This window comes from Mirounga leonina, unplaced genomic scaffold (genome assembly GCF_011800145.1).
Source record: "Mirounga leonina isolate KUSES-001 unplaced genomic scaffold, KU_Mleo_1.0 Mir_173, whole genome shotgun sequence".
Taxonomy (NCBI): Eukaryota; Metazoa; Chordata; class Mammalia; order Carnivora; family Phocidae; genus Mirounga; species Mirounga leonina.
Window position 1 is genome coordinate 74,945,601 of NW_023270447.1, and position 27,344 is coordinate 74,972,944.

Consider the following 27,344-nt stretch of genomic DNA (forward strand, 5'->3'; position numbering starts at 1 on the left):
ATCTAAGGAACTCCTGGGCAAAGCCATCATGTGCATATTCCAGACCACTGGCGCTAGACATCTCAACGCCAAGACCAAGGAGTGAGTGACTCCAAGGAGTGAGTGACTTAGGATGGACATCTGGACCCTGACCTTGTTCTGACCAGTTCCTGGATGCCTGAGAGGACACGTGCATCAGACCATGATCATCAATAAATCCCCCAGATCCCAGGCAAAGATAAGACTCATGCTCCTTTCCTTTCTGAGTCCCCCAAATGTTCTGTATCTGCTGTTTCTATATCCTCAATAAACCACTTTCACCTCCTGCTGGATCGAGTTTGATTTCCATCCTGCATGAAGCCAAGGACCCTCTTGGCTAGTCCTGCAGGACCCCCTTTGGGTCCTCAGACCCCGCTTGCCTGCATCAAAGCGAAAGAGTTGGGACCTCATTCAGTAGGTAATTGGAAGCTGTTGAAAGTTTTTAAATCGCTTGAATGATCCAAATTTCTTACAGAAGCTTACAAGACTCTTGAGGATGTGGCTCTACCTACCTCCTCAGGTGTCTCTCCATTCCATCCCTCACCCTTCTGTGCTCCAGCCTGAATATAAGACATTCTTCACAATCCCTGTACTCCTGGCTGAGTCCTATCCCTCAATTCTCAATTTTAATATCTCTCTAAGATCTCTAAGAAGACTTGCTGACACGGTCCCATTTCCCAGAAGCCTGCGCAGGTGCCCCCTTTCAGGGTTCCCACAACCCCCTTTTCCCCCTCTTAGAGCGCATATCGCTGTGCTGTAATTCTTCATTTGTCGGAATCCTCCGCTAGGTTGTGATTTAATTTGAGGCTAGGGACAGTATCTTGCTCACCACCGTGTCCCTAAGAACCAGCACAGGGGCAGTAAAGTGATGACGGATGGAGGGGCTGGGCTGGAGGCCGGGAGGACCGGTGATCACTCAGGTTCCTCCCCGTTCTCTGTCGGCGAGCTTCTGAAGGACAATGGAAAATCACAAGTGTCAACAGGTATGGGTTGGTAGAAAATGTGCGCTGAACTTGAATGACCAGTTTCATATTCTCACAGAGCGCCGAGTGGGGGTAATCAAAAAAGGCTCAGACCTTCCCCCCAATCCCCGGACCTCCCTGAAAATAAAAAGAAACCACGGCTATTTGTAGGCACGCCCGGGGATTATTTGAGGAATGGTGAGGCGGAGGGTTACTAGCCGGAACTCTAAGCAATAGCCCTCCGCCCGAGCCTTGTAATCGTGGCGGCGACGCCTCAGACCACCAGGGGGAGGAATCGCGCCGCATCCCGGGCCTTCGGCGGTTTCATCCAACAATGAAGGGCCGCTTGGAACTCTGGGGATTGTAGTCTTAGGGTCGCAATGCTCCATCTTGCGCGATGCACCTAGGGAATTGTAGTTCCCGGCGAGAGGAGGGGAACGCTTTTAGGCGTCAATGATGAGTTCTGGAAACTACACCTACCAAAGGGCCACGAGCACCGCAGTAGTTTCTGGTTTCCGTGGAGTTGACCTTCTGGGTTACTTCTGAGGGCTCAACTTGACTGGGTAAGTTGGTTTGGAGAGAGCTCTTGTTCTGAACTGAGCTATCAGCCGACTTTTTCATCCTCCAGCCGGGTTTGGGGGCTGCTCGTCTCATTCCCAGTAACTCCGCATTAATCCTTCATCCTTTTCTGTTTCCTATTCAGACACCTCCAGTATCTACCCGCACCCTTAACACTCCCACTGTCAGCTCGCGCCTGCACTGCCGGCGCCCCTGGACTCCCACCGTGAGCTCTGGTGGTAGAACCCAGCCCCCCACAGCCCCAGCCGCAGCCCACAACGTGACCTCCGCGAAACCGGGGCTTCTTAGGCACCACGCCTCCTGTGGGCTGCTCTCTTCCCTTCACTTTCCGCTGTTTCCTGCTAGTGGAAGAAGGGTCGCCATTCCTTCTTTCCACTCCGTGGAAGAGCCCGGACTCAGCCGACCCGGGGTCTAGTCCACCTCTGCAGCTCACTCGCTATGTGACCTTGGGCAAATCAAGCAATCTCCCTGGGACTCCGCTCTTCATTTACAAAATGGAGATGGCAGTTGCTCTGTCAGTCTTAAGATGAGGCTCTTTTGCGGAGCCAATAAGCTAATATGTATGAAAGAGCTCTTTTAAACTGTAAAGCATCCACAAGCGAGAGAGGGTTTTTTTTTTTTTTTAAGATTTTTATTTATTTATTTGAGAGAGAGAATGAGAGAGAGCACATGAGAGGGGGGAGGATCAGAGGGAGAAGCAGACCCCCCGCTGAGCAGGGAGCCCGATGCGGGACTCGATCCCGGGACTCCAGGATCATGACCTGAGCCGAAGGCAGTCGCTTAACCAACTGAGCCACCCAGGCGCCCGAGAGAGGTTATTTTTATTATCATTATTAATGCTCTCGAACACTCATCTTGGGTCCTTTTCTATCTCTGCCCCCTTGTTGCTCAAGCCTGCCCCTTGAGTGCTTGGTGTCTCCATTATCCAAGAGCAGGATATTTCCTTACTTCTTCCAGACTAATGAGCTTTAAGTCTCCAGAGAGCTTTGTCTGAAAGGAAGCCCCCGAGAAGTGCTTCTCTTGGACTCTGTCCTGAAATAGCCAGTGATGAAAAGTGCACACAGCTGGTGAAAGGGTGGTTGGTTTCAGCCCACTGGAAACAGGACCCTGGCAGGAGATAGGACACAGCTGCATGGTAGGCACTGTCCATCTCCTGGTCTCTTGTGGGCCTTTTTAGTACACTCTGACTTTCGCTGCGGTGTTTCAGACTCAAAAAGGCTGGGAGGAAAGAATCCATTTTGTCAAAGGGTTTTTTTTTTTTTTTTTTTTTAAAGATTTTATTTATTTATTTGAGAGAGAGAATGAGATAGAGAGAGCATGAGAGGGGGGAGGGTCAGAGGGAGAAGCAGACTCCCCGCTGAGCAGGGAGCCCGATGCGGGACTCGATCCAGGGACTCCAGGATCATGACCTGAGCCGAAGGCAGTCGCTTAACCAACTGAGCCACCCAGGCGCCCGTCAAAGGGGTTTTAATACAGAAAAAATGGAAGAGACCTTGACCCCTTGGCCGGGTATGATGCAATAGCATTATTAATTAATTTCTAACATTTTTGAGCACTTAAAATGTACCAAGCCCTAGACAATATCACTTTTCTTATTTACTTATTTTTTAAATTTTTTATATATTTCCTCATTTAAATTTAACTTTTGAAGTGTCATCATTTTACTTATAAGGAACTTAGGCTCAGAGAGGTCATGCTATAACTATTGTAGTTAGAGCTACCATCTCTCGTTATAGTGCCTTCTACATGTTAGGGGTTTTATATACATTATTTCATTTAATCCTCATCGACAACTTCATGAGTGCTATTATTTCTGTCATATGGTTAAATTCTCAGAGGCTTAGAATTTAAGGAACTTGCTCAAGATCGCAGCCAATTAAGAATTGGAATTCAGACTGTCACCAAAGCCTTTTCTTTTTACACTATACCATATAGTGTTATTTTTGGGTAAAAAAGACAGATTAAAGAATTGAGAGGGTTTAAATCAAAGCCAAGTAAAGGAGCATTTCGTGGGTCCTTACTATATAAGAAAAGCATGAAGGTAGATGGTTGGGCCTACAAAGAAGTATAAAACACAGCCTTTATATGGTATGTATATCCAAATAAATGAGGCATAAGTGTGTAAAAATTAAATCAGATTCATTGGATAAGTTAATTATTGAGACCAGTTCTATGCAGGGCACTACATTAAGCCTTGTGACTGGCAGGAACATGCTTCTAGGTGGCCATGGGGATTGAACCAAGTGAAATCATAGTCATTATCATTTCATTACTATAAAATGGTGGGCTGGAACATTGTATACACTTAGTAAATGTTTGTTGCATGGATGCATCTCTGAATAAAAAGTCCTATGTAACATCTGGACCAGAGGTTCTCAGACCTTGCTGGTGAGAAACATGGGAAGCTTTTAAAAACTGACCTCTGGGGGCGCCTGGGTGGCTCAGTAGTTAAGCGTCTGCCTTCGGCTCAGGTCATGATCCCAGGGTCCTGGGATCGAGTCCCACATCGGGTTCCCTGCTCAGCAGGAAGCCTGCTTCTCCCTCTCCCACTCCCCCTGCTTGTGTTCCCTCTCCGCCTGTGTCTCTCTCTGTCAAATAAATAAATAAAATCTTAAAAAAAAAAAAAAAAACAACTGACCTCTGGGAATGAGGGCCCTAAAATCTATATTTTTGAAAGTTTCCCAGGTGACTGTGACAATAGACTCAGGAGCCTCTGAACTGGGTTCTACTTGGACCACTTGTAGGCAAGTCACTGATTGAAAACTGCTAGAATAGGTAATTATCCAAGAGCTATCCTAAGGCAGCCCATGATTGGTTAGCAGATGAGGGATGGGGACAGTGCTTATAGTTGAGAGGAGGGCAGGTGGAAGGACTTGTTAAAGCACAGAGAACTAGAGATTTCACCGGGCCTTGATGGGTGGGGCAGGCTTGCATGGGTGGAGGGGCTTCTAAACAGGTACCACAGTGAATTGTTTGGATGAGGTGAACAAAAGAAGGTAGAGACACGTGGGCTGATTTCCTTGGAAAATTCTATGGCATTTATTAGAAATGACTCTGGATACTCTGGGTGTGTGTCTCTTAGGCAAAATTGAATTTTCCCATCTCCCCATCTTCCTTGGGCATCAGTTAATGTGAGCCCAGGGAATGCAGATTCATTTTTGTGCATGCCTCATTCTGGCCAATTATAGTTTGTATTTATTTCCAAACTTAAAGATTCTTCCAGAAACTTTCCAGGAGTACTAGAGAGTTCTACTCCCTTCTGTTTAGCCGTTTTTTACCTCCACTCATCTTGATTCCTATCCCAAGCACTGTTCTCTATATGGGGTAAGACTGAAATCTCTTCCCATAAGAAGTTACTATCATCTGGTCACCCAATCCTGAAACCTGACTCATCTTTGGCTCTTCTGTCTCCCTTGCCTCCCCAAATCCACTCATTTGCCAATTCCCATTGTTTCTACTTTTTCACTCGATCAACAAATATTTCCTGAATACTTCATGAGAGCCGTACTACACGAGGTGCTTTAAATGCATTATTTCATTTTATCTCTTGAGCAACCCTACGAGGATGGCTAGTTTCCTATTGTACCCATGAGGAATCAGGTTCAGTGAGGTCAGAGGATCTGCCCAAAGTTAAAGAGCTAGGCAGTAAAGGAGCTAGGCTTAAACATGGCTCCTTCAGACTTAATATCGCCCGTTTCCAGGGTAGATTCCAGCTCCTTAGCCTAGCGCTAGAGAGATTGCTGCCCTCTAAATCTCTCACACCTTTCTCTTCTCACATGTGCTTTCTTAACTCTGTGCCTTAGCTCATGCACTTTCTTCTACTTGAAAGTCAACTTTTGCCATCTTCCTCTGCCCTCCGCTGCCAAGCTACAGAAGAAGTGTGCTTCTCAGAACTCCTGCATCTGATCCTCTTATCTGACCCTCTTTTTTGGCAGTTAGAACTTGGAGCTGCTTCATTGTCATGTGCGTGACATGCATCATGCGCCCCTGCCCTAGGTCTTCCATGTGTGTGCCCCCCAGTGGCGAGGGGTCAGGGTTTGAGACTAAGCAGCACATATTCAACTTCACTCTGGCTAATCAGTCCGCTGACTGCATCAGGATCTTAGTTTGTTTCTTTCTCTTTTTCTTTCTTTCTTTCTTTCTTTCTTTCTTTCTTTCTTTCTCTCTCTCTCTCTCTCTCTCTCTCTTTCTTTCTTTCTTTCTTTCTTTTTCTTTCTTTTTTAAGATTTTATTTATTTATTTGAGAAAGAGAGCAAGAGAGCACAAGAAGGAGGAGCAGCAGAGGGAGAGGGAGAAGCAGACTCCCCTCCCCCCGAGCAGGGATCCCGATGTTGAACTCGATCCCAGGACCCCAGGATCATGACCCGAGCCAAAGACAGATGCTTAACGAACTGAGCCACCCTGGCACCCCAAGCTTGGTTTCTTTTTACAAAGAACTGCGTTCTACAACTACAGGGTAGTAGAAAGAAAGTCATTTGTTATATTCCAAAGTTAAATAGAATGATGTTCAGATTATTGGTTATTTGGGGTTTGCCACTGGACCAGACAGTTCAAAGTTGGCAACCAGGAGATCTATGTGTAATAGTAGTTCTGCTTGTGATGTTGTGCAGCTCCCTTGACCTCTGAGGACCTACGTGTAGTGGGGAGGGTGAGAGATGATTCTTCACAAATATGACTCCATATGTTTGATTCTCTCTGCTCTGCCATCCTCCGTGGGTAGCTTCATCCTCGAGGTAGCAAAGCGGCTGCAACATTTCAGGGCTTCCTATCTGCACATCACTCTACCTCAGAAACAGAAAGAACGTTTCCATCTTCAACCATCAAAGTCCTGGGCTTTACTCTGAATGGATCAACTGTGTCATGTGCCCACTCTTCATCTAGAGACTGACCAGGGGACACAAAGGGCTGATCGGTTCAGGTCAATGAAGGCCCAAGTCTAGAAGTTGGGGGGGCACAGTCAGCCCCATCCAAGTCAAAAGGGTACTGCATAGGAGGGCAAGATAGACTGGATATGGAGAAGTTTGGCCATATTCTCCACTGTTAGAGCCACGTTGCCCACGATCAAATTCTGGCTCTGTTAGCTGTATGCCTGACTTTGTCAAGCATCAATTTCCTCATCTCAGCTTTTCAATTAATAATGTATTGAAGCACTTTGTGTAATTCCTGGCAGTCCGTAAGTGGGCCGCTGCTGCTGCTGGGAATGATGAGATTGAAGAGGGATAGAGAGCAATGGCATTGGCCCCAATTTAGGGAGCAGACAAGTTACAGGAATGTTGGCTAGTTAGGAACACGCACACCTGCCATGTCGAAGGCTCCTGGTTGATCTAGAAGGCTCCTGGTTGATCTACTGCCACATCATACTCTTCCCCATCTCTGCCCTTTCTTGCTCTTGTGTCCTGTGTAGAAATGTTCTCCTTCCTCTCCCCGTCTCTAAATCTTCCTCATACCTCAAGGCCTAGCCTAAGTGCCACTTTTATAGTAGTTTAGGTCCATGTTTGTGTAGACCTATATCTGAGTCTCCCCCATGAGCAGGATCAATAGGGGTTAAGAGCTTAGGTCTGGATGAGACAGACCTGGTTTTGCTGCCCCGAAGCAGGATAACTTCAGGAAAGTTATTCAACTATTCTGTGCCTTAGTTTCCTCATCTATAAACAGGGTCTTCATAGGACCTTCCTCAGAGAGTTGTGGAGAGAATGAAATGATGTACTGTATGGAAGGAGCTTAGTTCAGTGCTGACACAGAGTGAATAATACATCTTATTATTATTCCTGGCCTCATGAGGATATGGTCTGGGTTACATTCTCTGCAGAGGTTACTGCCACGCTGGGCATGTGGTAGGTGCTGAACACTTTGCAGTGGGTTTTTTTGTTTTGTTTTTTTAAGATTGATTTATTTGAGAGAGAGAGCGTGCGAGGGGAGGGAGAGGAAGAGAATCTCAAGCAGACTCCCTGCTGTGTGTGGAGCCCGACATGGGGCTTGATCTCAGGATCCTGAGACCATGACCTGAGCTGAAACCAAGAGTTGGACCCTCACCTGACTGAGCCACCCGGGCGCCCCCTTGGCAGTGGGTTTTGGGGGGCATGGAAGCTCTCTTTCCCCAACTGTCTTCACCTGCTCCCAACAACAACAAAGCAGCCCTTAAACCTTGGCAAAGTCAGTGTAGCAAAGCAGATGACGTGGAAGACGGAGCGAGTTCCTGGCAGGGAGATGGGGTGATAAGGAGCTGTGGACACGGGTGACAGATAACACAGAAGCAACAAGAAGCTAAGAGGAAACCAGCAAGAGGCTCTTCTGTGTTCTGCCCTCAGCCATCAAGTTCAGCACTGCCCAGTTCGTTGTTTGTTTCAACTGGTGATCAGATGGGCGTGAACCAGTCCGTGGGCTTCCCACCTGTCACAGGACCCCACCTCGTAGGCTGCGGTGATGTGATGGAGGGCCAGGGTCTCCAGGTAAGTGCCTCCAGCTCCGTCCCTGCACATCCCTCCTGCTGCTTCTGCACCCTGACTTTGCAGTAGCCAGTCTGACGGTGTGATTGTCAGCGGGGGGGAAACTGAGTTACAGCTGGTCTGGATTTGGTGCTAGAGCCCTCAGGTCTGTCTTCCCTGACCACCTTCTTCCTCTTTCCAGGTAGAAACCTCTCAGTAGCCAGAGAGGGGTTGTTTTGCCAGCTAGGAGGAAAGGGGGGCTCGAGCTCCAAGGGTAGCTCTCAATCCCCTGCCCGGTCTTAAGAGCAGATGCCTGATCTGGAAAGGGTTTCCGGTCTCATCCCAATTTGAAGGTGTGCGAGGGGGAGCAGTGGACCATGTGCTGTTAGCCTTTGACTCCCCAGCCTGGGTAGGAAGACCTGCTCCTCCTTTTCCTCCCCTACCTTTATGCGTTTTCCTCCTGCACTGGTTCTGGACTTTGCCTCCACCAGTTCCTAGGTGCTTCTCTGCTGGCCCTTGGACTCGCCCTGTCCCTTGTGAGAGGCACATACTTCCTGTTAGCCCATCACCTACTCCCGTGTGAAACGAGCATGTGCTGCTTCCTAAGGGCCAGGCGTGAGAACGGACCCGGGGGACCCCCGGCTGCCACCCCATCCGGCCTGCGGGCTGATGCATTCCCAGGGCTCCTACAGGCCTGGGCACCGGGCCAGATTTAAGTCTCTCTGATCCAAGCGCTGAAAATATTTTGGTGTCCCCCAGATGTCATTTAAAATACAGTCGGCTATTTGAAATAACATAAGCCTACGTGCATGCTCAAAATAAAATTGCTTCTTTCTGGATTTTCTGAATGCAAAATTCAGGTGTATGAATTGAAGCTTAAGTGCCCCATTTCGGTGGCCTGCTTTGCTGGCACCCCACGTACCCACCGGATGTGTCTGTTGGGAAACCTAACCGAGCTTGGGCTTCTTGCTCTGAGCAGTTGCTCTCTTCTTTCCTGTAGGGGAGCTTCTTTCGACTCTTCTACCCCTGCCAAGAGGTGGAGGAGACCATGGAGCAGCCCCTGTGGATTCCCCGCTCTGAGTACTGCACTGGCCTGGCCAGTTACCTGCGCTTTAATAAGCGCTGGGGGGGGTTGCTGTTCAGCTTGGCTGTAGGTAAGTGCTGGCCTCACCCCCAGATGCTTTCCCAGCTTCTTGGTTATGTTCCTGGGAGATCCCTAGGCAGGCACAGTACTGTGTAGCTGGCATCATCCAGCCCTCTTGTAGCGGGGCGTGCATTAGCCAGTGTGGTGTGGAGAGTCGGGAGAGGATTATATACACGAGAGCTTTGGTTACAGCATTAGGTTGTCCCGGATTCGAATCCAGACTTTATCATTGATTCCTCCTTAGCTCTCCTCTCTCCGGGTAAAGTCGCCTTGACTCATCCACTTCCCCCGCAGGCCCCACCATGAGGAACTCTAGCCAACTGTCTTGGCATCTCAAGATGGTTTTCCCCATAGTTCTTCAGTACTTCTTTGCATTTATCTTCCCATTTTCTATCATATTTGTACTTTCTAGGGAAGATAGGGGTAAAGGGAAGGTGATTGATTGTCCTGGGCTGTTCAGGGGCAAAAGGTGCTTCTCCATTGAGGAGGGGCACATGTCCCCACCGATGCCTCTGTCCAGGCTGCCCCTGGGATTACGGCGTTGGGGCAGCCAGAGATTCTATAGCCCCTGTCTCTGTTAGGATCTTGTCGCCTGCCTGTTAGCTGGAATGGCCCCTTTAAGACAAAGGACTCTGGATACCCCCTGATCATCTTCTCGCATGGCATGGGGGCCTTCAGGTAAGAGCTTCCTCCCGCAGACCTTGTCCTAGTCCTTAACTAGTGACAACTGCGGAGAGGGCAGAGAAACAGACATTTCCATCCCCAGCTGTCTTCTCCACCACCTGCTTCATTCCGGAGCGCTGGGTCCACCTCTCCGTGAGGGCTTCCCCAAGCCCCTTTCACTTGGTGGGGTCTTTCCGCGCGGGCTTCACATCCTTCGCTTCTCATGTTCCTGCATTGATAAATAAACCTGATTGATTTTATGTTTGTGTTATATTTAAAAATAAGTAAACATTTATAAATAAAATCAACACTTCTGGTTCTCTTTCCATATAACAGCACAGAAGTATCAGAAGGAGCTTGAGCTTTATAGCCAGAGTCATTCCTTCAGTGTCCGTGGATGGACAGCTCTTCTGTGGCGTGCATGTAGTGGGTGAGGTGGGGCTCACTCCCAGCAGGCCCACAGCTCAGCCTCACCTGGGAGGCTCAGCCACACCGCCTGTGCTCCGTGTGAGCTCGGGACAGCTGTAGAACTCTCTGAGCCTAGATTTCGTCGTCTGTCAGATGGGGATGCTGCGCCCTCCACATGGGTTGTGAGGATTCGGTTAGACTGGCACCTAGTAAATGTGCACACACACAGTGCTCTGTGTTTCTCTGCATAAGGAACACGAGATGGTGAACTGGAAGACTTTGGGACACGCTGCCTGATGTTGTAAGAATTCTGAATTCTTCCTGGGGATCCCGATTTCTCCACCTTGCTGTGTTATACAGCTTAATAACTAGTCCATCTGTTCCTGTTGAACTTTGTGAATATTCTGACTATATGTTCATTACCAACATGTAAGTCTAGTTTATGTCCTAGAGTGTCACACCTCCCAAAGGTGTCTGTTTTTGCCTCCCCACTCCCCAAACCATTGTCCACACTGGAGCCAGGGAGATCTGTTTTTTGTTCTGTTTTTTAAAGATTTACCCATTTATTTGAGAGAGAGAGTGAGCGTGAGCAGGGGGAGAGGGAGAGGAAGAGAGAATCTCTAGCAGACTCCCTGCTGAGTGTGGAGCCTTATGTGGGGCTCGATCCCAGGACCCCGAAATCATGACCTGAGGCCAACCAACTGAGCCACCCAGGGACCCCCAGGGAGATCTGTTTTAAAAGCAAATATGACCTTGTCATTGCAGCACCTAGAACAGTGCCTGGCGGATAGCAGGTGCTCAATAAATATTTATTGAATAAATGAATGAATGTTGCTTCCCTACCTGGTCTTTTTAATAGCCCTTTGAACTTATTTCAGCTCCTTTCATGGTCTTACCTGGATGCAGGTCCCAAAGTCTCCAGCCTTGTTTCTTACTACTTGCCCCATTCCAGCTCTCTAGACAAACTGACCTTCACTTCCATAAAGGTGCTACGTTATTTTCTGCTTCAGAGTTTTTATCTGTGCTGTGCTTTGTGGCTATTCCCTTTGCCTGGAATATTTGCTGTTCTGCTCCTCTCTTCCTCCCATGCCCCCACCCCTTCATCTTTGCCTGGCTAATTCCAAATCACCCTCAAGGTCTTAGTTTGGATGTAACTTTCTTAGAGACACCCATCCTGACCCCTGTATCATATGACGTTTTCCAGTAATGTGCTTTCGTAAGATACCTGTACTTTCCAGTAGTTAACATAATTGAAATGAATGAATTACATGTGTGATTATTCTTTAAGGTCTGTCTTTCCTGCTAGACTGTAAGCTCCATGAAGGCAGAGACCATATCTGTCTTCTATCTCTTCCAGTGCCTAGGACAATACCTGGAAAGTAGTAGTTTCCTAGTGAATATTTTTTAAGCAAATACAAGGGCTATGTTTTGCTAGGTTTTCATTCATTTAGCAAATATCTGTTGAGCACCTGTTCTGTACCAGCGCCATGGCATGAGAAAATGATTCCTGTGGCGAGAAATCAAGGAATTGCATCCAGTAGGGGAGCCCGAACATGGACTCACATAACTGTAGACTGTGGCAGGAGGGTAAATGCAGAGATGAGGCCAGTAAGGCAAGTAGATGGTGTTCCATGTTGCTTTCTTATTCAGTAAATTTAGTACCTGCCATATTCTGGGGCCGTGCTGGGGTTGTGTACTCAGTAGTGAATAAGATAGAGTCCCTGCCTTCAGAAGGACTGTAGTCTAGCAGGAAAAAGAAGTAAGAAACATTCTCTCCTAAGCTCACAGTTATTTTATACAAAGAGCAGGTGAGCACATGACTTTGGAGACTGGTCTTTTTGGTCTAAGAATCTGTGTTGAGACTTTGCACCTCAGTTGACCTGGGTAAGCCAGTTATAAATACTCTTCATTCACGAGCATGAAATTCCAAGCCAGAGGGCAAGGAGGGAAAGGGACGTGGTTTCCTCTTGTTGCATGTGTGGTTAATTCAGGATCTGAAATCCTTCCAGACCTCTGGATTCCCACCCCAGGGAGGAGTATGTGCATTTAAATGTTCCCTGCTTGCAATGTGTTATTGTTCCTTTGGTTTCCACACAGTCCTGTGAGGTAGGTCATGGGGGTGCATATTTTACAGATGACCAAACAGGCTCTGAGAGGCAGACTTGCCCAAGGTTACACAGTCTGAACTAGGAAGGGATCAGAGATCTCTCTGGTTCTTATGCCCAGTTCACTGCCTCCCTCAGAGAAATGAGAGAAGGTGAAAGGAAATTTAATGCCTGTCCTTCCTGACCTTCCTGAATCAGTTAGGATCCGGGCAAGTTGTATTAACAGAAAAACCCCAAACCATAGTGACCTAAGCAGTATGAAATTTATTTCTTGCTCAGATAAAAAAACGCTAGTGGTAGACAGAGACTTCTTTTATCATCTTGCTCCGCCCCTTGTGCCTTCCATTTCTAAGGCTATCTAATGACCTCAGGGGGCTGCTTTAGGTCCTGCCATTACATCCACATTCCAGGCAATGGGAAGGGAGAACTCTCCTGAAAGCTTTTTATTTTTCCCCCCCCTGAAAGTTCTATACAACACAATTGCTTACGTCCCAATGACTAGAGCTGTTCTGTCCTTCCAGCCACATGTGGCTATTGAACATTACAAATGTGGCTGGTCTAAGCTGAGATGTGCTGAAGTATAAGATACACACTGGATTTCAAAGACTTCATATGGGAAAAAAAGAACTTAATAAAATATTTCATTAATTTGACACTTTTAATTTTTTTATTTAATTTCTTTAAAAGATTTTATTTATTTATTTGAGAGAGAGCGAGAGAGAGCACAAAGGGGGCAGGGAGGGAGAAGCAGGCTCCAGCAGGGAGCCCGGCATGGGTGGGGCTTGATCCCAGGACCCTGGGACCACGACCGGAGCCGAAGGCAGACACCCAACTGACTGAGCCACCCAGGCACCCAACATTCTTTTTTTAATGTAATCTCTGTACCCAGTGTCGGTCTCAAACTCATGACCCCAAGATCAAGAGTCAGATGCTCTACGGACTGAGCCAGCCAGGTGCCCCCTAACTCAGACATTTTGATTATATGTTAAAATGATAATGTTTTGGCTCTATTGACTTAAATAAAATATATTATTAAAATTAATTCCACTTTTTTTTTTTTTTACTTTAAAAAATGTATCTACTAGAGAATTTTAATTACTTATGAGGGCAGCATTATATTTCTATTGCTGGGCTGGAACTTAACCACATAGATAGCCCTGGCTGCAGGGGAGGCTGGGAAATGTCATAACTGATGCCTGTATCTTCAGCTGAAAATCAGATTCTGCTACTAAGGAGGAGAGAAAAATAAGTGTTTAGGCAGTTAACAGTGTCTGCCATATTCCTTTTTTTTTCTGGGAAGTTGGAGGACAGACAAATTCACATGCTAAATCACAGGTGCATATTTGCATATTACAGAAATAGCCAGAGTGCCTGTCTCCAAGGATCTGGCCAACTAATTTGGGAGATATACAATAATATATAGATAATAAAAATGCAATTGTTAATGTACCAATTGTTAATAATAATAATTGATAATAAAAATGTAAATGTTAATGTATTGGGGGTAGGTGGAGGAGATGGATGAGTCAAGGTTCTTGTGGGGTTGAAAACACCATGGATCGATTTACACATGCTTCTTGGAGCCTTGGTGAGACGAATGGTCTGCTGACCAGAGAAAGCACCTTGAGGAGGAAGGGCTGCTACAGATGAAACTTCCTCCATTCAATCTTTTGAGATGGTCACTAGCAGAGCATGGTTGGAATGGGAGCTGCAGGGGGGCAATTCTTTTGACTACTTCTCTCTGTTCCTTCCTGCATCTCTAGGACACTGTATTCAGCCTTCTGCATGGAGCTGGCCTCCCATGGTTTTGTGGTTGCTGTCCTGGAACACAGGTGAGGGGGTGACGGCCATAACAAACTCTTGGATGGGTTGCTGCCAGTGGGCTAGGATATAGGCTAGTCCTTTATTGATAAATTATTTTTAACCTTCACAACGACCATGCAAGGCAGGTATTCTACTCATTTTCAAGGTGAGGAAACCAAAGTTCAAAGGTTCACTTGCTAGAAGTGACACAGCCGAGTTGGGGTAAACCCAAGTCGGTCTTCAAAATCCATGTTTTTTATACTCTCTTATGTGTGCCCCTGGATCTTTCTCCCCGCTAGCCAAAAGATGATCCAGTGTTTTGGTGGGAATGGAGGATTTAGTAAAGGGGAGAAATAAGCTCAAGGGTATCCTCTAGTTTCTCCGGCGGCATGTGTATTTCAGGGACGGGTCCGCCGCGACCACCTGTTTCTGCAAGCAGGCCCCAGGGGAGAGCCAGCTGACTCATGAGCCACTGGAGGAGGAATGGCTCCCTCACCATCAGATTGAAGAAGGGGAGAAGGAATTCCATGTCCGGAATTGCCAGGTAGGCTTGTGCCAGTTGGGGAGGGAGAGTTAATAAGCCCGTCCTCCTGATACTACGGTCACTAAGAAGACTTTGAACTAGGCTTCTGTCCTGAAATCTCACTCATAGTGGGTCTGAGCTTGTCACAGCAGAGAAATGGGGTATTAGTCAACACTCTTAACAATTGCAGGTGACAGAAACTCAATTTAATCTTGGTAGGCAAAACGGAGAATTGCCTGGCATATACAGGCTGAGTTTAAGAGGGGCAGGGCCACGGAAGCCAGACTCAAATACCATCAAGACATTTTTTCTCTGTCGGTCTCTGCTGGTTGGTCTTATCTGCAAACTGGCTTACCTTACAAGGTTAGATGGACTGAGTTTGCACGTGTTTGGCCTCACCACCTGAGATTATAGGGCTGTTTGGGTGGTCGTCCCCCAGTTGTCACACCTGCCTCAAGCTATGAAAAATCCTGGAAGGAGGCTCCTGGGCCCGGGAGAAGTATCCAAATGGGAAATTTTCATCAGAACTAGGTCAATAGATTTGAGGGGGTCACAGTCCTCAAAAGTCAGGGGTAATGGGCTAAGTGGGGGCAGGTAAATGCTAGGCAGACAAAAACAATAGATGTATGCTATGAATAGGCAAGTAGAGTCCAGTACTGGGTTGGTTAAAAAAAACACTCTTCTTTCTTTTGTGTTCAAGGCTTTCATATATGTTGTCTTATTGGGTCCTCCTGCCCGTGCCCCCCCCCCAACAATGGGGAGGTGGGTAGAGTCTGAATAGCAGTGCTGACCCCAGTGGACTGTTAGGTGGCGCTTATGTGAGCTGCTAGGAGGTTGCCGAGCCTTTCTCAGGATATGGAGCCCCCAGTGCTTGCTGAGATCCAGGTGGCCACACTCTCCCTACGTCCTCCCTTGGCTCTGTTGGAGAGTGATGTTCTTGCTGGACAGTTGTGCTGTCTTCCAGCCCCAACCGTGACTGTCTCTGTTGCAGGTACATCAGAGGGTAAGCGAGTGTACACGGGTGTTGAGGATCCTGCAAGAGGTCACTGCTGGGCAGATCGTCCTTAACATCTTGCCTGATGGGTTGGATCTGATGACCTTGAAGGTACGGCAATAATTGGTATGACCTGGAGCTCATGTATTCATCAGGACTTTTGGGGTTACAAATAACAGAAACCTAACTTATTCGCTTAAACCAAAAGAGAATTTATTGACTCAAGTAAGTGAGGAAGTCCAAAAGCAGACTGGCTTTAGGCTAGCATAGCGAGATCCAGGGTCTCAGACATTGTCATCAAAGCTCTGGCACTCTCTCTTCCTTCTCCTGGCTCGGTTCCACTCTGTGTGTGTGGGCTTCATTCTCACCGTTCTCTCTCCATTAGGCAGGAAAGATGGTTGCTGGCAGCCCAAGCCTATATTTCAACACAGCTCCAAATTTAAAAGGAAAAGAGATTCTCTTGGCTTCCACTATTCTGGGAAGGCGGTGGCCCTACTTGGGTTACATGTCCCTTCCAGACCAGGCACTGTACCAGAGGGACAGGGTATTCTGATTGGCCTGCCTACATTATACACCCACTTCTGGGTCAGGGGATCCTAAGCACCAGGATTGGCATCCCTACGGGGCCACATGGATAAGGGAAAAATGGTTAATTCCCCAAAGGAAGGTCTGTTGAGCAACAAACAACCTGTGTCTACAGCAGGCTAATTCCTTCCTTTGAGGGAATCCCAAAAATCTTCCTGGGAGGATAGAAACTGTCCCAGCTATGGAATTTGGTACCTATGCAGATAACATTCCCAACCCCCCCGATCTTTCCCACCTAATTGCAAAAGTAGCTCAGACTCTATTTTTTTTTTTTTTAAGATTTTATTTATTTGCGAGAGAGAGAATGAGATACAGAGAGCATGAGAGGGAGGAGGGTCAGAGGGAGAAGCAGACTCCCTGCTGAGCAGGGAGCCCGACATGGGACTCGATCCCGGGAGTCCGGGATCATGACCTGAGCCGAAGGCAGTCGCTTAACCAACTGAGCTACCCAGGTGCCCCTAGCTCAGACTCTATTTAGAGAACCAAGAAATCACACAAAAGCATGAAGAAAAAGTATTTTTTTACATGTTGACGTTCATCTTTTCAGTTACTCTAAAATGCATAACATGTGTATACATTTTTAAAAACAATAATGTTATCATTTAATACAGGCTGTTTTGTGGCCTTTTTTTTTTTCACTTAGCGTAAGTCTGAATGTCTTCTTATACCAGTTAATATTTTTCTATGGCATGATTTTTTTTTTTAAAGATTTTATTTATTTGAGAGAGAGAATGAGAGAGGAAGAGAGAACACATGAAGGGGGGGAGGGTCAGAGGGAGAAGCAGACTCCTTGCTGAGCAGGGAGACTATGGCATGATTTTTTTTTTTTTTAAAGATTTTATTTATTTATTTGAGAGAGAGAGAATGAGAGAGAGAGAACACATGAGAGGGGATAGGGTCAGAGGACCAAGCAGACTCCCTGCCGAGCAGGGAGCCCGATGCGGGACTCGATCCCGGGACTCCAGGATCATGACCTGAGCCGAAGGCAGTCACTTAACCAACTGAGCCACCCAGGCGCCCTATGGCATGATTTTTAATAGCCATGTGTATTCCATTGCATGAATGAGAATGGTGTGTGTTTATATGTATATAAATACGTATATATAAATATGTATAAAATAACAATTACTGCTGTATGAGTACTTACTATGATAAGAGCCCCTCACACAAACTTATGCAGCAAGCATTATTAGCTCTTTACAAAGAAAGAAACCAAGGATCAAAGAGGCTACACATAGCCAAGTAAGTGGTAGAGTCAGACTTCATACTGGGGCTTTTTGATCCCAAAGCCTGTGCTGTGTGCCCCAAAACCTTGTTAGGAAATGCCTTGTAAAGGCTCTGGTCAAGTCAAGGCCATCCAGGGCACAGTGTCCACCTGGACGGTCAGCTGGAAAGGCAGACATCTGAAACACTTTTCCAACGATGTGATGTGTGCCGCCAGCCCCCAGCAGACAGGCAGGGTCCCAGGCACTGAAGTGCAGGGCTGCGTGCCTTTGAGCCTAAGACAGGCAAGAGTTGAGTTGGATTATTATGATTTGGAGAAATACAGAATAAAAACAGCTAAGAATGGGCGCCTGGGTGGCTCAGTCAGTTAAGCGACTGCCTTCGGCTCAGGTCATGATCCTGGAGTCCCGGGATCGAGTCCCGCATCGGGCTCCCTGCTCGGCGGGGAGTCTGCTTCTCCCTCTGACCCTCCCCCACCTCATGCTCTCTCTCTCATTCTCTCTCTCTCAAATAAATAAATAAAATCTTAAAAAACAACAACAACAAAAAAACCCAGCTAAGAACATTTTCATCTAGCAGATAAGCTCTGAAAATTGATTACTCACTCTTGTTGGCAAAGCTGTGGGGAAGCTGCTGTGTTGCCCATGAGAGTACAGATTGCACCACGCAGGGCAGTTTGGCAATAGCTGTCAGCAGTAAAATGTGCATATTCTTTGACCAGCAATGTCCAGTTCTGGGAATTTATTCTATAATCTGCACATGCAACATGGTACATGTACAAGGTATTCATTCCACCATTGTTTGTAATAGCAAAAGATTGGTAGTATCCTAAGTGTTCTCTAGTAAGGGAAGTGGTTTAATAGATTACAGGACAATGGATGTATTAGTTTTGGTAATGCTAATTGCTGTAACTCTTAAGTCCCAGATCTCAGTAGCTTAACACAATAGAAATTTACTTCTCTCCCATGCAAAGTTGCAAGTGGGGCTCCTCTTGCAAAGGGTGACTCAGGGATCCAGGCTCCTTTCAGCTTATAGCTCAACCCTCTTCCATTTGTGAATCCCAACTCCACTGTGTGCATTAAACCAAGAGTGGGGAAGGGCGTGGAGGTTTGAACGAAACACTCTTTATGGGCCAGGCCTGGAAGTAGAGAGATAGCTTTCACACTCCTTTTGTTGGCTAGCACTCAGGCCCAAGGCCACATCCAACTGCTGGGAAACAGTCTAGCTGTATGTCCGGGAAGAAGAGAGACAGATTTGGTGATCAGCCAGCCGCCTACATCATGGGAAAACCAGATGTAGCTTTAAAAAGATAAGGAAGGTCTTTATGTAACTAATACTATTATGCACAAAGGTAAGTTTTGTGTAAAAAGTGGGGATATACAGATTCACATTTACCTATGTGCGCATAAGTAAGCTCTCCAAAGACACTGAAGAAACTGGCCCCTTCTGGGGGTAGGTGTTGGGCAGCTGTGTGGAAAGGGAATGTGGTACGTGGGTGACTTCACTATGTGCTCCTGATTTTCGGCATATATAAATATATTAACCTATCAAAAAAAAGCTGAAGCGGCCATCAACCAAGTTGTTGGTCTGAAGGTACTAAGCAAAGGGAGAGGATTTAGGTACATAGCCTCAGGGTGGAAACTGGGGGGAGCAGAGGAGAGCAGGGGTTCAGGGCAGAGGCTGGGCCGCAAAGACTAGAGAGGTTTCCCAAGCCCCTCGGAAGGCAGCTGCAGTGGCTTTTTATAGAACCATGCCCTGCAGGCTTCTGGGGACAACTCGAAATAGATTCTTGCAGAGCATGGAAGAGCAAGCAGACTCACTCTGCTGGATCAAAGTCAGGACAGATATCCAGGGGCAGTTGAAGCTGGGTTTGTTTCTGCACGAGCAGGCCTTGCTTCAGAGGGAAGTGGAGGCAGCAGGAGCTTTCCATTTTGTCCTCAACTTGGCGCCTTGTCACCCTTTGGACCAGCTGTAAGGCAGCGATCTAGGGGTTGGAGACAGTTCTTGTTCCTAACGTGCCCTTACACGGATGCATCTATGTGGAATCACATCACTTATGCCCAATCATTTACTCATGTATATTTGGATGTCTCCCCTGGTCCAGGTATTACAGGTGGTATGATTATAAAAACAGAGATGAAACTGACTACAGAATGTTGTTCGGCCTGGGAATTGCGTGACTGGCCGCTCTATGGTGAGCAAGAGGTTCTTACCGTGCAGGCGGGAGCTCACCCCCTGTATGGTGCTTCTGCCTCATTGTCTCACTCTTTGCCTCTTGCCTCTGAAGAATTCCTGAAAAAGCAGCCCCACTTTTCTGATTTGGTTCAGTTCTCTGCTTTCAGGGCAGCATCAACATGAGCCGCGTAGCTGTGATGGGACATTCATTTGGCGGGGCCACGGCGGTCTTGGCTTTGGCCAAGGAGACCCAGTTTCGGTGAGTGTCCCATAGATGTTCTGTGAGCTCCGTGCACCATTCATTCATTCAGCAAGTATTTGTCACGCAAGTGTTATGTGCTAGGCACAATGGTTTGGGGGGCTGGGGACTCAGCGGTGAACAAGAAAACGAGGTCTCTGATTTCATGGAATTATGTTATTGTGGGAGGAGACAGACGAGTAAACAAGCTAACAGCCAAATCCCCAGCACTCAGGTGTAGTGAAGAAAATAAACCAAGCTGGTATGCCGGAGTAATTGGAGGCGTCCTTCAGAAAGTGACATGAGCCAAGACTTAAAAAGAAGCCAACCATATGAAGGTCTAGGGGAAAGATCATTCTAGGCAGAGGGAACAGCTAATACAAAGGCCCTGAGGCAGAAAGAAGCTTGCCGTGTCAGTGTGGGAAGGGCACAGTGAATGGGGCAAGTGGGTCAAGATAATGATCAGAGAGATAAACGGGCTAGATCACACTGCCTTTGGCCAGAGTAAGCGAGTTTGATTTTATTCCAAGTATGATGGGAAATTATTAAGGGTTTTAAGCAGAGAAAAATCTTTTTTTTTTTTTTTTTAGTTTTTATTTATTCATTTAACTAATTACTACACCCAATGTGGGGCTCAAACTCACAACTCCAAGATCAAGAGTTGCATACTCTTCTGACTGAGCCAGCTAGACTCGGAGAAGAATCTTATTTACACATTAAAAGATCCCTCAAAGGGGGCGCCTGGGTGGCTTAGTCATTAAGCATCTGCCTCTGGCTCGTCTCCCAGGGTCCTGGGATCGAGCCCCGCATCAGGCTCCCTGCTCTGCGGGAAGCCTGCTTCTCCCTCTCCCACTCCCCCTGCTTGTGTTCCCTCTCTCGCTGTGTCTCTCTCTGTCAAATAAATAAATAAAATCTTAAAAAAAAAAAAGGATCCCTCAAGGGGGCACTTGGGTGACTCAGTGGATTAAGTGTCCGACTTGATCTCAGCGCAAGTCTTGATCTCAGGGTCGTGAGTTCAAGCCCTGTGTTGGGCTCCACGCTAGGCATGGAGCCTACTTAAAAAAACAAATTAAAAATAAAAAAATAAAAGATCCCTCTGGCTACTGTATGAAGAGTGGATCGTAGCAGGACAAGACTGAAAACCAGGAGGCTGGTTAGAGGAAGGCTGTTTCAGAGTCAAGGTCAGAGGTGAGGGATTGGCATTAGGATGGAGGTGGCAGGATGGAGAGAAACGAATTTGAGTCAGGATATGTTTTAGAATTTGAGTGGGAGATGATTGTCCTTTATTGAGATGGAGAAGACTCGAGGAACTCTGAGTAGGGGAGAGGAGCCAATCTTGGGGCCTTCATTTTGCCCCAGGTGACAGATTACTCCTCGACACTCTGGCCATGTCTTTTTTTTTTTTTTTTTTAAAGATTTTATTTATTTATTCATGAGAGACACAGAGAGAGAGGCAGAGGGAGAAGCAGGCTCCCAAGGAGCAGAGAGCCCGATGCGGGACTCGATCCCAGGACTCTGGGATCATGACCTGAGCCGAAGGCAGACGCCCAACCATCTGAGCCACCCAGGCGCCCTCTGGCCATGTCTTTGAGCTATGCCACCAAGGAGGCTTTTCCTGACCCCTGTGCCATGCACACTGTGGGCTCACATAGTTCCTTGTGCAGTCAGGGCACTAAGCTCCATTTTGTTACCTTGTCTGTTCTGTCTCCCCTTCTAGACTGGCAGCCCCTTAAGAGCAAAAACTATGTCATTTATCTCTGTATCCACAGCACAGGGCTAAGCACATAGTAGGTACTCAATGAATGTTGAATGAATGAAGTGCCTTCTGAGTAACCCAGGTCAGCTGCCTGAGGGTAGACCCAGGAAAAGGTCTGATCCTTGCTGCCAGAGAGTTTAAAATCTAGAAGGATCTGAGGTGCGTGGCTGGCCCATTCAGTAGAGCATCCACCTCTCGATCTCAGGGTCATGAATTCTAGCCCCACGTTGGGCATGGAGCCTACTTTAAAATAAATAAATATAAACAAACAAACAAATAAATAAAATCTGGAAGGATCTTTGGTGACAGGTGAAGGTGATCTCTATCCAGGATCCTAACTGAAGGGTCTGGGCCCTGGTATCCCCTTCCTGGCTTTCTGAGCTTTTGTCCCACCGAAGGGAAGAACCCTGCCCCTCCCCCTCCCCCACCAGCCTAACTATTCTTGCCTGGGTTTCCACATAGCAGTTCCAAATGTCTGGTCCTGTCACAGGTGTGCTGTGGCTCTGGATGCTTGGATGTTTCCTCTGGAACACGACTTTTACCCCAAAGCCCGAGGCCCTGTGTTCTTTATCAATGCTGAGAAATTCCAGACAATGGAGAGTGTCAACTTGATGAAGAAGATATGTGCTCAGCACGAACAGTCCAGGATCGTAACTGTCCTGTGAGTAAGCCCCAGGGTCATGATCATGATCCCCAGTGTCCTCTCCATTTGCTACTTAGTTGTGGCTCTCTTAATTTCTTCTAAATTATCCGTAAGTTCTACCCATTAATACAATACTTAAATACTTCCTGAAGTGCAAAGTCTTAATTCCTTTAGGATTTCCTATCTGTCCTCCTCCACTTAGCTCCACTTACAGCAATTCCTTTACTAGTTTATATGACTTGCTGACAGGATTTGCCTGTTGCTTTCTGGAAAAAAGGTATTGCAGGATTGTGAGTTGGAGAGGGAGAGTATGGGTCTGGATGGACTCCAGAGATGTCTAGCCTCATTTGGGAATCTTAGTGAGTCTTTTGAAGAGTGTAAATACAATAGATCCTTGACATTCACAAGATAGACTTTTGGAGACCTTGAATACCTCAGTTCATATATCTTCCATAAACCATATATATTCTGCCCAAGAGAAACCATATTCTCTTCACTTCAGTTGCTAGCACTATCAGTCGGTTTTCTCTCAGGAACCACTTATCACAGAAAGAAAATTTTGAGTGACCTTCAGATCCGTACCGTAGATCGAAAGTGGCACAGAGTTCAGGTGCAGGGCTGAGGGCCCACTGACACATCTTCGACTTGCTTCTGCCCTGCCCTCGGAGCCTAGCAGAGCCTGACTGCACATGCCTCGAGGATCCCAGGTTGTATTTCCGCAAAACAAGTAACTACATGTCACAGGCTCCTGGAATCACTCGGGTAGTTGAAATGCTGAATCCAAAGCGCCGGAATGCTGCGAGTCCCCTTGGTAAACAGTACTTCTTCCCTTGCTCCTCTTGAGTAGGCTATCTTCCTTAGGGCCAGCCCTCCCCTTTCCTTTTGGTCTTATGGCAGCAGGGGACTGCTTGACAGTTTCCCCACGCCAGTCAGTTTGAGGATAATGGTGACCTCTGGAGGGAAGGGAGGTGAGAGCAGTTGGGAAGGGGAACCCAAAGGCAATTTAACTCTTAAATTGTATTACTTCTTAAACCGACTGCTGGATACTCACGTATCCATTATATTATTCTTTACACTTTTTCATGTGCCTTAAACAACACATTTTTTTAAAAAGTCAGGTATTCCGCATGATGTCAACCAAAGTTGAGCGTTTCGATTTCCTTCCCTCATTGAATTGACTAGTAAATATTTAGCTGTGAGTCATAGCCCAAAATGAACCTAGTGAGAATTTCACTTTTGAATTAAATGTATTTGATAGCTAGGAACTTAAATTCTAATCCGGAAACCCTCTTTTATAGGCGTTTGCCCTTACTTTTCTGATTACTTCAATAAAGGCAGGTGATTCCTTTTCCTGTTCACTTTGTGGCACGGTTCTGATGAAGAAGGAGCTGATATGTTTTGTGACTGTTCAGAAGTCACCAGGGAAAAGCCACAGTGCAATAGTTTATATTCACAGCAAAATGGCAGGGATGGCAGGCCTCGCCTCCTTGCCCTGCGCCCGCCCACTCCACCTAACTCACCCTTCCCTGGCACTGTCAGACGTTGTGGCCTCGGGGTTAGGGCAGCTTTGAAGCCAGGCACACCTGTGTTCAAGTCCTAACTCTGTCCCTTCCTGGTTGTGTGACCTTGGGCAGATCATTTCCTCTGATTCCGTTGAAAGGAAAATGCTTCCCTTCCGAGATTGTGATGAAAACTCAGAGATAATGCACATAAAGCCCCTTGCACATGGTAGGTGCTTAGCAAATATTTGTGTGCCCTCGCCTCCAGACCCGTACCAGTTATTTGTTTCTCTTTTCCTCTAGTGGTTCTGTTCATCGGAGTCAAACTGACTTTGCTTTTGTGGCTGGTAACTGGATTGGTAAAATCTTCTCCACTCAAACCCGTGGGAGCTTGGACCCGTATGAAGGTCAGGAGATTATGGTGAGGGCCATGTTGGCCTTCCTGCAGAAGCACCTAGGTAAGGAGAGAACTGGGCTTTGTGGGCAGCCGTGGGGGTCTCTTAGATTTCCCTACCCAGTGGCCTATCCTGACATGTCCCAGGTCAGGAATATATATGGCAAAAGGAAAACCTGAGTGAAGGAGAGAGTTGCACAGAGTTATAGAAAGAACACTTAGCTGTTAAGTTTGGAGACCCTGACTCTGTTTCTTACTACCCAGATGACCTTGGCCTAGTCATTTAACTTCTGAGCCTTGGTTTCCTCACTGTAAATGGCACTTTCACCTCTCTCTTTCCTCCGTGACCTGTGTCCTAACTCATTCTCACTCACCTCATCTGTACTGCAGAGGAGGTTATGATGATAAATGGGCTAAGTTTGTAGAAGTGCTTTAAACGAAACAAAGCATGGAAGGCTTATGACCAGTGTCCTACATCACAGACCAGCTAAATGGCAAGACCTGTAGAGGTCTTTGGCCCAGCCTCCCACCCAGAGGAGATCTTCTCTTCCTTCTTCCCACCACACGGTCAAGCAGCACGGAGAGGGCGCGGCTACGAGGGTCAGCCCTCTCCGCCTCTCCGTTTTATGACGGATATTCTAGTTAGGCTCATTTTGGTTACAAGGACTAGAGATTCCATCATCTACCTTGAGAAAAAAGGAGAGTTTGTTTATGAAAGTGCACCCAGCCACGTGGGAAGTGAAAAGTTACGGGAACCAAGGAAACTTACAGACTGACCTCTCTCTCTCTCTGGTCTCTCTCATGGGCTCAGTCTCTCTGTCTCTTCCTCTCATGACAGCTGTTTCTGTTGCCTCTGGTCTGTATTTTTCTCCCTTTCTACTCTAGTTTTTCTCTTGCTGATAGCATCTACTTGTTCATAGTTACTGGTTCCTCATAGCTTCGGTTGGCTCGAACCACTCATGGCTTGGTCTTCCTGCCTTGTGGCATCCTTTCCTCTGTGGCTCCCAGTGCTCACTGCCATATTTTCTTGGATTTCTTCGATCAGATTCGAGAGAGACAACTTGATTCTCCCATCTCATCTTTTCTTAGCAGCACACTGTAGGCCAATGCCCCCTCCCCAGGCTCGGAGCTATCCTGACCAGATGCCCCTTTCTGAACCAGCCAGAATGGAGGCGGCTACCACTGTGTGCACCAGACTGATCCCTCAGTGGTGTTGTGCATAGTGCAGTGCCCTTCAGAAGGGAGCCAGGCCAGCCCGAGTTTCCAAGGCCACCTCACTCTAGCCTAAGAGCAAGATCTGATCCTTTCTGACTCCTCTCCACTTGCCCTGGTCATCCTCACAAGGGCTGCCCAGAGAAGCCTCAGACCCCTTGCACATGGCAGCTCTTTAGATACTCGAAGTCCCCAGTGGTGTCTTCTCTGCATTTTCTGTTCGGTAAGCTAGATGCCCATGGTACCTGCATCTGTTCCCCGTGCGGCTCCCCACGTTGCAATTCATTATCCCCTTTGGACGCACTTGTTTGTCGGGGTGGTCTTTTAATGTGTGGTGCCCTGACTTGAACGTGACATGCTGGATGTGGTACATACAGCAGGACGGTCACCTCTGTGCTCTGGACGCTAGACATCTAGTTGCATGGCCTGAGTGCATTAACAGTTCCAACAGTTGCCAGACAAATTTGGTGTGGAGTTCAGTTTGCCTTTTTTTTTTTAAAGATTTTATTTATTTATTTATTTGACAGACAGAGAGAGAGAGCACAGATAGGCAGAGCGGCAGGCAGAGGGAGAGGAAGAAGGCTCCCCACTGAGCAGGGAGCCCAATGCAGGGCTTGATCCCAGGACCCTGGGATCATGACCTGAGCCGAAGGCAGATGCTTAACTGATTGAGCCACCAGGCACCCCTCAGTTTGCTTTTATTTATTTATTTATTTATTTATTTAAATTTTTTTTTTAAAGATTTTATTTTTATTTGACAGAGAGAGACACAGTGAGAGAGGGAACACAAGCAGGGGGAGTGGGAGAGGGAGAAGCAGGCTTCCCGATGAGCAGGGAGCCTGATGCAGGGCTTGATCCCAGGACCCTAGGATCATGACCTGAGCCGGAGACAGACGCTTAATGACTGAGCCACCCAGGCACCCTCCTTAGTTTGCTTTTAAAACATATTTGTTCTGGGCGCCTGGGTGGGCTCAGTTGGTTGGGTGACTGCCTTCGGCTCAGGTCATGATCCTGGAGTCCCGGGATAGAGTCCCACATCGGGCTCCCTGCTCGGCAGGGAGTCTGCTTCTCCCTCTGACCCTCCTCCCTCTCATGCTCTCTGTCTCTCATTCTCTCTGTCTCAAATAAATAAAATCTTTAAAAAAAACCCAAAAAACAAAAAAACAAAAAAAACATATTTGTTCTGTTATGAATGTATTGACTTTTTTAACCTAAATTTGCATATCTACATGCCTGTTCATTTCAACTTGCTCCTGTGAGCCATTATGCCAGCCTGGGTATAGAGACTGCAGGGTTAATAGAGACTTTAGGGCATCACCCTATCACTTCGTAGGAGAGGAATGGATCCGTGACTCTAGACTTCAGTGGGGACTGACTACATGGTCCTCGGCCCACTTTCCCTGGTAACTGTTAGCATCATGTCATTAGGTAAAGAGCCAAAGATGACAGGGGAGCCCCCCATGGCATGATTGGGCTGCAGTTAGGAGCAATGTCTGTTGAGCTAAAATGCTCATTAGTGGAGACCAGCAGAAGAGGAGATGCGAAGGAGAGTCTAAGACTATAGGGAGGTTATCGAGAACTTGCTTTATGCCAGGCCTTCCACTAAGTACTTTAGATTCACCATCATATGTAATCCTGAAGACGACCCTCTCCAGTAGGTACTTTTATTATTAATTCCATTTTATAGATGAAGACATGAAGCTTAGGAAATTTAAGTAATTTGTCCGAGGTTATCTGGTTACTAAGTGGCAAGGCCAGAATGCAGCCTAAATTGTCTGATTCCAAAGCCCCCATACTTAGCTGATACACTGTCCTGCCAGCGACTCTTAATGACCAAGGTATGGACTCAGTCTTGAGGAGACACAGAAAGCAGGCGCCTAGCTGGCAGAAGGGACAGGACAGTCAGGAGAGGAGGCTCCCTGGACAAAGTGATGCTTGTCTTTAACAGATGAGTCTGGTTCACCAGGGAAGGGGCAGGGGTCTTCTAAACAGAA

General features: G+C 47.0%; 1 protein-coding gene across 1 annotated transcript in view; it reads left to right on the top strand.

Moving 5' to 3' along the window:
- The first annotated feature begins 1,460 nt into the window (after nucleotides 1–1,460).
- The window catches only part of PAFAH2 (platelet activating factor acetylhydrolase 2), a 30,665-nt gene continuing 4,781 nt past the window's right edge, over nucleotides 1,461–27,344 (top strand). The window contains exons 1-10 of the mRNA XM_035019433.1: nucleotides 1,461–1,543; nucleotides 7,868–8,008; nucleotides 8,985–9,138; nucleotides 9,710–9,806; nucleotides 14,068–14,136; nucleotides 14,510–14,651; nucleotides 15,622–15,735; nucleotides 19,776–19,867; nucleotides 22,093–22,263; nucleotides 24,048–24,202. Coding sequence (XP_034875324.1) covers nucleotides 7,919–8,008; nucleotides 8,985–9,138; nucleotides 9,710–9,806; nucleotides 14,068–14,136; nucleotides 14,510–14,651; nucleotides 15,622–15,735; nucleotides 19,776–19,867; nucleotides 22,093–22,263; nucleotides 24,048–24,202 — 1,084 coding nt within the window. The 5' untranslated portion in view covers nucleotides 1,461–1,543; nucleotides 7,868–7,918. The remainder of the gene's footprint in view (nucleotides 1,544–7,867; nucleotides 8,009–8,984; nucleotides 9,139–9,709; nucleotides 9,807–14,067; nucleotides 14,137–14,509; nucleotides 14,652–15,621; nucleotides 15,736–19,775; nucleotides 19,868–22,092; nucleotides 22,264–24,047; nucleotides 24,203–27,344) is intronic.